Raw genomic sequence first — 8,261 nt, 5'->3', positions numbered from 1 at the left:
CCCCCCAGCCCCTCCGCTCCCCAGCATGCAGCAGTGTGCGGAGATCTTCTGTCTGATGGGGATCAGCCTCTGTCCAGCCAGCTCAAATGAAAACAAGTGAAAACAAAATAAATCAAAGCCTGGATTGTTGAGGCAATTCCTCTGTTTGCTCCAGCACAGCCCTTGATGTTGGAGTCCTTCAGTCAGAATAAAAAATAATGGGAAAAGATCAAAGGGGAAGGGAAAGGGGGGGATGACTCACGGGTGTGCTGCAAAGCACCCCTCAATCCCCGGCCCTGGGGAACATGGCCTTTTGCTGCTTTGTGCATCACCTCAGCCAGGAGCGGGGGACCCCGGTCCCCCATGGGGCTGGCCAGGATGTGGCCATCTCCTGTTCTCCATCCCAAACCCTCTCCCCTGCCACCAGCCGCCTGCTGTATTTTAAGGGCTCATCTTAGCCGTGAGCCCCCGGGCTGGGTCCTCATCAGTCACCACCTAAAAGTGCTACCCAGAGGTCTCTGGGGGACTTCGCTCGTCTGCTCCCGTTTCTGCTCATCCCCCCGTGTTCCTGAGCGTGTGCTGGCTGGCTGCCTCCGCAGCACCTTTCCTTCCTGGATTTGTAAAAGGATTTATCCTGTAGATTGCTTCCCTATGGATTTTAATCATTAAGCTGGAGTTGCTATTGCTGGATGTAAATAATGTCTGCCACCTCTGTTTGCTGACGGCGCTGGGATGAGTGCTGCTCTCAGGCTGATGGGGGCAGCAAATATTGCTGGGGCTGAGGAAGGTGATCCGGGATTTTGAGGGATTGGTTCGTAATCCCATCAGCTTCCATAAACACATCTGCTAGTTTGCTCCACTGAAGGTCTTGAAATGCACAACATTACTGGTGCCGTGCTCGCAGCAGCAGCCTGGGTAGGTCGCATGGTCCACCTGGTCCCTGACTCGCTCTGAATTGCCTCAAAACATCTTGAAGCAGGTCTCTTTCTCTCTGCCTGGTCTTGCTGGGCAGGTGGGATGCTCTGAGCACCTGGGGAGCACTATAGTGGGGAAAATAGGTTCAAAAGCATTGATTAGAGATCCTTAAAGTTTTGATCTTCTGACCAAAAAAAAAAAAAAGGTCCTCTTATGCTAAATGATTGCCCGAGGGACAAATCCTTCAACCTTTCTCGAGTCAGCCAGCTTTTAATATGATAAGTATCTTGCAAAGCTGAGAAAATCCTTACAGCTGTAGTTAGCAGAAGCCTGTGCGTAGGGAGGGCAGCCCCCCGTACTGCACGCTGCGGGAGCGGGAGCCGGGCAGGCCACCGAGACTGGGTCCAGTGCCTAGAGAGAGATACGGGAGTTGTGCCTGAAGGAGAAGGGATTGCAGGAGGAGGCAGATGGACTTTAAGGAGGAAAAAGCTTTTTGGTTCAGTTAGTGATGTTACGCAGATGGGGAATGAGGTAATGCTAAAACTCCTCCTAGCAGCCATGCCTTCAAGGTGGAAACCATCTTTTGATGTGGGTTGATTTATAGCCATTCTGCATCTCCGTCTCAGCCAAGTGTCGAAGTGATGCTGGGGGGCAGATGCCCCCTCCCTGCCCACCGGCACGGCTCCTGCCTGCTTTGCCCAGGCTAGGTCTTTGCCCAAAGGGCATTTCCAGGCTGTGGTCTGCAGGGTCGTCGCTCTGAGCGGGTCAGCAAGGGCAGTGCCTGGTCTGAAACTGCCCGTTAGGGATGCGAGGGAAGGGCTGATCCAGCAGTCTTGGGGGGATGGAAGGAAAGTGGGGTGCAGTGGTACAGCACCTCTACCCACCTCCCCATCCCACGCTGCAAACAGCAGTCCTTTTTTGTTTTATTTTATTTTGATTTTGAGGGGTTGCACATGGAAGTGGGCAGGGATGTTTGCCAGAGGTGCCGAGCCTGCGCCCGGCTCCGCTCGGACTGGCTCTGCCTGACCCGTTCGTGCCCCCCACATCCCCCTCCCCAGTTGGCAGGAAGCAGTTCATGAAATTCGAGTGTGCGAGCAACGCCGCAGAGGTGCTGGGCTGCGACCTGGAGGAGCTCACCACCGCCGTCTTCAAACACCACCTGAAGCAGATCCTGGCGCAGGTCATGGCACGAGGCAGCCGGCTGCCCCCGGCGGAGGAGAGTCTGGCAGGTACCGGGATGCTGCATCCCTTTTTTCTTTATTTATGGGTGATAGGGAAGTGCTGTGCTCTGCGCTGCTCTGGACTTTTCTTTTCAGGCAGTGAGGTCCATTTAAGTATGTTCGTATTAATTAAATTATTAACTGTGCTCTGTCACGTAGCTACGCTCAGCTCTATAGCTGACCCTGCCTGTCACTCCTTAGGGACACCTGAAGATCAGGCAAATTCAGATAGTGCTACTGGCAGATAAGTGATGTGGATTAAATGCTGTGAGAGATCTCCCTAGAAAAGGGGGGAAAAAAAAAACCCAAACCAGGAGGGCAGCAGGGTGAGCATCCTTCCCCGTGTCCACAAATGAAGCTGCGCTGGTGTTGTGCTGCGTGCGCCCGCATGCTGCAAGGAGACTTGGACATGGTGGGGAGTTGTGCTCCTGCTGGACAAACTGCTGCTGAGCCTCGAATTAATATATGGATCTAATTCACAGAGGCAGATCCAGCATGCACATGGTGGGTGGGGTGAGATACCGCCTGGCTTTAAGGTCAGCTTTCCACGCCTGACTCGTCCTAGGAGGCAGAATCACAGCCGGGCCTCTGCAAATTATTCCAATAAAGGCAAGAACTTGCAGAACTGGCCTTTAACATGGCCATAGTTTTATTTCTTAAATATACATTAGGCAGGAGGCACTAGAGGAGCTGGAGGCAGGCGGGTGGATGTGCACTGCTTGTGTAACCGGAGCGATGCCGTGCCTGGCAGGCAGAGGCTGGGAGCCATGCGGGTTATCCTGCCCAGCGAGCGAGGGAATCCCCTGCTACTGGCTCGGCTCTGCGTAGGCTGAACTCAGCTGGAAATAAATGATGTGCCTTTGCCTGCTCTTCTCTCTGCCTGTGCCAGGGCCCAAGATGACGGGTGTGGAGTGTGTGGAGGGGATGGCTTCGGGTCTCTATGAAGAGCTCTTTGCCGCGGTCGTCTCACTGATCAACAGGTACGGAGCTGCCGGGTGCCACGCTGAGGGTGTCTGTGGGCGATAGCTCCTTCTCCTGGGGCTGCTAAAGAGGAACCTACGCTGGGGGCTCTCTGGAGAGAGGCATGAAAGTTATCTGAAAATCTCCTTCTGGGAGAGCATGCGGGCACTTGGGACCTTCCACGGGCTGTTGGCCCCACATGAGCCGGCACCAGGGATGAAGGGCCCCACGGAGCAGCAGTCTGTGCATCTGGGTGTTGCACGGGGCAGCACGTGTCCTGCCCCTCCTGCCGGCGCGGGCAGCGCCTGGCTGGCACCGCTTCTGCTGCAGCTGCTAAGCTGCCTGTTGGGAGGCAGCACTGTGAGCAGACGTGCCGAGCGGTGGAGCGCAGGGCATCGCAGCACCGAGAGGAGCAGCCCAGCTACCTATTAATAATAGATGCGACTTTGCAGACCGAAATCAAGGTTACCAATACAGGCAGAGCAATAAACCAGTCAGGGAATTCCACAACAAGCCCTGCAGATGCATGGTAGGAGTCACTTCGTGGTAAAAGATTTATCGCAGGAGAGGATCGAGATGTCAGGTTTGAGAGGGTCTGGCACCAGAGTAGCTGCCGAGGTGCCCTGGGAGGCTGCGTCTGCGTCCTGCTGCCGGGTGCTGGTGCGGCTGAGCAGGCGGCACCTTCCTCTGCACCGGGGGCTTGTCCTCACTCTGCTTATTTCCATCTGGAGAGCCAGGATGGGAAGGACATCCTCTGTGGCCTGATGTATCTCTTTCTTCAGGTGGTTTAAATCCAAAATGATCTATTTGGATAAATGGAATAATTTAACACCGGGATAAGGATCAGGCCCCTGAACCATTCAATTTTCTCAGTTCTGATGCGCAACTCAGTTTGTTGAAGTCAACATCCACATAAAAGCTGGTGCCCAAAAATACTCTGTGTTATTGTTGCAGGTTTATTTTAACCTGCAGTTGAATATTTTTATTGTAATTCCTAGCAACCACATTCCAAAGGGAAATTGCTGATGGTGCTCTAAGGGCTGACAGAAGAGCAAAATATTGCAGATTCTCCTGAATAACAGCATTAACTCGGGATGCGTCCCGGGTCCCCTCTTCCCTTTAAAGGTAGCTTTCTTTTGCCCATCTTTATTTTCCGCACCAGCCCACCAAAACCTATTAAACCATTGTAACAATGATCCAGGTGAAGAGGCATGTTTCAGTGCATCCTGAAAATGCTGTTTCCTCAGTGGGTTGATGGTGAATGTGAATCTTTTCAACTCCGGTTGCAGGAGGGTGCTGCTATGAAATTCTGCAAGCAATCCATAAACATACTTCTGTTTCTTCATTCAACCCTGTGCTTTCATGGAGGTGCTGGTCTCCTTGGTGCCTTGCTATCAAGGAGAAATGCATCTCCTTTAATCTCGCTGAAGCAGCAGCAGGCTGCCCTGCCGGCGGGGCTGCTGGGGAAGAGGCAGCACTGCAGCCAGCAAAGCAACACAACGCAATGGCTGTTTCAGAAATATGCATTAAAAACAGTCTCGGAGGTTTCTCAGGGTCAGACTCCCCTGCTATCCTTATCTGAAATAGTGGAAATGGCTGCAAGCAACATTTTAAGAAGTAAACATCTGTTTCTCCCAAGAAGCTCCTTGATGTCTGCTTCTCAGATCACGCGTGTTATGGGCTGTGGTTCCTATTAGAGGTTTCCTCAGGAGCTGAACGTCACAGTTTCTCCTGTAGAAATGCTGCAGATGGCACAGCACGGTGCAGCAGCTGGGGCTTTGGATACTCACGTTGTCCTCAGTGTTGGCGTCACGTGCCACTTTTCAAATCAACTGGTCCATCAAACTTAACATGTTTGGATGAAGATGTAGTACTTCAAATAACTAGAGTGCCAGGATGGGGCCAAGCGTGGGAAGGGTGGCATCTCATCCCACCCCACTGTTAAGTGTTCGTTAGGCCAGGTCAGGAGCAGCCTGTGCCACATGTCTCCATCCAGGCTGGGAGGAGACGCTGGCTTGAGTAGATCAAAGAAGAGGTGGGTGAAGCGTAAGGGAGAAGCAAGAGAGCCGTGCCAGGACGTGTGGGTTCTCCTTGACCGGAGACACTGGGAGAGGTGGAGATGGGAAGTGCTGGGCTGGTGCATGGGATGGTGCCCACCCAGGGACGTGCACATCGGGGGAAGAGGCAGTGTCACCTCTGAAGGCAGAGCTCAGACACGTCCGTGGGTAAAACCCTGTGGTGTGTGCGGCTCTTTCCCCAGGTCTTTCTCCTCCCAGCACCTCTCCATGGCCTCCATTGCGGTGGTGGACACTCCTGGCTTTCACAACCCACGGCACCAGCGGGGCAAGCGAGCAGCGACTTTTGAAGAGCTCTGCCACAACTACGTGCACGAGCGGCTGCAGGCCCTTTTCTACGAGAAAACCTTTGTTTCAGAAATGGAGAGGTACAGAGAGGTGAGGAGCAAGGGCTGGGAGCCCCACGGGTCCCTGTGCCCTGCCATGGTGTGACCGAATAACACACTTCAGCAGCTTTAATGGGAGGAGCGTTGCAGAAATGAGGGGTCTATATGGAGCAGTAGCCTTGAGACGGGTCTCTTGTCCCCCCGCTGGCCCAGTCACGGATCCTCTTGGGTATTTCTGATGTGCTAGAAATGCCAAGCTGTCTGGGCATCTCTTTGGGCAAACTTGTTCCAGCTCAGGAGGCTTCACGCCCTTCCGTTGGTGCAGCTGAGGTTTTCCTTGGGTGCTGTAGAGAATAGTAGAGAATAGAAAGGAAAATGATACTTTTTTGCAGAAATAAGCTGCTGAAAAATCAGCAAGCAGAGATGAACTTATTAAGCTTGCAGAAGTTACTTTAATACCTCTAGCCCTGGGAAAATAATTGCATTCCCATGGCTTAATATTCACCCATCACTTGTGCCAAGTACGTATATATGTGCTCTTCACTAGTGATGAATATGTAGTTACTGGCCAGGCTTGAAGTGACAGCAGGCTCAGCAGGCTCGCCTTGCCTTGGTTTTGTTGCTGGCTAAGGAAGGCTGTCCTGGTGCAAGACATTTCCCTGTGAGCCGTGGGACTGTGACTGTGAGCCCGAGCCCCAGTGACCCATCTACTCCCAGAGCTGGGTCACACATGGGGGTGATGGTGGCACGTGCCCTTGGTAGGAAGAAACTTGGGCCCTGCTGCTGCTTTCTGCTCCACCTGCACTCTTAGGCTGGAAACCTGAACCCCTGAGCAAAATCTCACCGTGTTACCATGGAGAGACATTAAAACTATGGCTCTTGCTGAACATCCCCGGTTCACACGTGAGCGAGAGCAAGCCGTGCTTACCCTGCCCCTCCCGGCGGGGCTCCCCGTGCTCCAGGGCCTGGCATGGAGGGGTGTTGGGAGCGGGTGCTAGAACCGCGGGTGGTGGGTGAGCCCTGCAGCCGGGGGTTCGAAGCCCTTGGTTGAGAAAGGGAAACAATGCCTGCAAGCTGCAAATTAAATAATTGATTGTTTTCTTAGTGCTTTCTCATTAAGTCTTCATTTATTATCATATCCATGATTTATGCAGCTTGTCTGACATCCACAAAGTGCTGCAGAAGCCCATTGGGTGCAGTGGTCCCGACAGCCCTGCCTGCGGGGGCAGACGTCGCCGTGCCTCTGCATCACAGCAGAGGTGTCTCCGGTGGCTGCTCTGCTCCGCCAGCACTGGATCCCTGCAAAGCCAAGCGGGAGCACGGCCCGCACCATCCTCCTCCCCCTCCGTGCAAACAGATCTCCTCTTGGCTTTCAGATGCCAGACCATGACTGAAGCAAGCTTTTAAATAATGTTTTCCAGGAAAATGTTGAGGTCTCTTTTGATCTTCCAGAGCGCTCGCCACTGGCCACGCTGTCCATCATTGACCTGAGCTCCTCACAGGTAACCTGTCCCTGTGGCCATGGTGGGAGTTGGTGTCTCTGGCCATGCTTGAAGCATCCTTGTGCTCAGAGGAGTGAGGATTTCAGGGGCAGAGTGGGACCTCGTGGTGTGTTTTGCATAGAGCAGCCCAGGGTGTTGCAGGGGAGTGCACAGCATCAACCTGGACCTTTTTGGCTTTTTAAAATACAAGCACCCTTCCTGGTCAAGCCCTGCTCTGGGCACCCCTCCCAGCCTGGCTGCAGAGCTGGGATGACTTGCCCCTCCGGGACACAGTGTGACTGCGGAGGTCTCAAGGGTGATGTCCAGAGCTGGATCAGGCCAGGAGGGTTTCCTGACCCTGGTCTGGCTGGTCTGGGGCAGGGGACATGGTTGAGCAGAGGTGGTGGGAAGCAAAGTGGGAGCAGGCTGGCATGGCTGTGGCTGGAGACGACTGTCCAGAGCCTTCCTGCCCCTTCCCTGTCACCAAAGGCCATCTCCCTTTGTCTGCCGCAGGTGCTGCCCAGCAGCCTGGGGGCCGATCGCAGGGGGCTGTTGTGGATCCTGGACGAGGAGGTGCTGATCCCAGGCTCCGGGGACGAAGCTGCCTTCGACCGCCTGTGCTCCTACTTCATCACGAAGGGACCCAGTCAGGAGGGTAAGTCTGGGTCAGCTCAGCTGCCCATCCTTTGGCATCGCCATTTAGCTTTGGCAATTTAAGAAACCATGCAACAAATTAAATATCTCACTGGGCTTTTCTTCTCGGGCAATTCTGGGGTGCCATGGCAGGGGACAGCTACATGCGCAGGTGCGAGCAGGCGCTGCACTTCGAGATCTCCCACCAGCTGGGCACGGACCCTGTGCGCTACGACCTCACGGGCTGGGTCAGCAAAGCCAAGCTCAACCTCTCGGCACAAAATGCCATCCAGGTGCTGCAGCGGTCCAAGGTGTAAGTACGAGGGGGTGCCGCAGGGCTGGTCTGCCACGGCGCCGGCAGTCATCCCCGTGCCCGTGAGAGCGGTTTGGGATGACTCCCACCGTGAGCCGTGCTGCTCCAGCTGGGACTGGAGATTGCAAACCTGCCCCAGCTCTGAGAGGTGATTCGTGGTGGGGAAGGCAGAGGGTTGTGAGGCATCCCAATGGGGAGGAGAGGACCCATAACCTGGCCGAGGTCAGCCAGGGTGGGCAATGGCCTTGGCACTGGCTGTAAGGGGTCCCTGCCTGTCCCCCCACCTCCTGCCCAACGCACAGCCCAGGCGACAGAGCTGATACGGTCGCGGGTGGGCAAGGAGGGGATGGGATCTCGGG

General features: G+C 54.6%; 1 protein-coding gene across 1 annotated transcript in view; it reads left to right on the top strand.

Annotated features, from left to right (window-relative positions):
* MYO18B (myosin XVIIIB) overlaps positions 1-8,261 on the top strand; it is a 78,618-nt gene that overhangs the window by 17,557 nt on the left and 52,800 nt on the right. The window contains 6 exon segments of the mRNA XM_009334425.1: positions 1,953-2,123; positions 3,004-3,094; positions 5,335-5,527; positions 6,897-6,977; positions 7,464-7,611; positions 7,743-7,902. Coding sequence (XP_009332700.1) covers positions 1,953-2,123; positions 3,004-3,094; positions 5,335-5,527; positions 6,897-6,977; positions 7,464-7,611; positions 7,743-7,902 — 844 coding nt within the window.

The sequence above is a fragment of the Pygoscelis adeliae genome, unplaced genomic scaffold (assembly GCF_000699105.1).
Source record: "Pygoscelis adeliae isolate BGI_AS28 unplaced genomic scaffold, ASM69910v1 Scaffold262, whole genome shotgun sequence".
Classification (NCBI taxonomy): domain Eukaryota; kingdom Metazoa; phylum Chordata; class Aves; order Sphenisciformes; family Spheniscidae; genus Pygoscelis; species Pygoscelis adeliae.
This window is presented reverse-complemented; position numbering and strand designations above follow the sequence as displayed.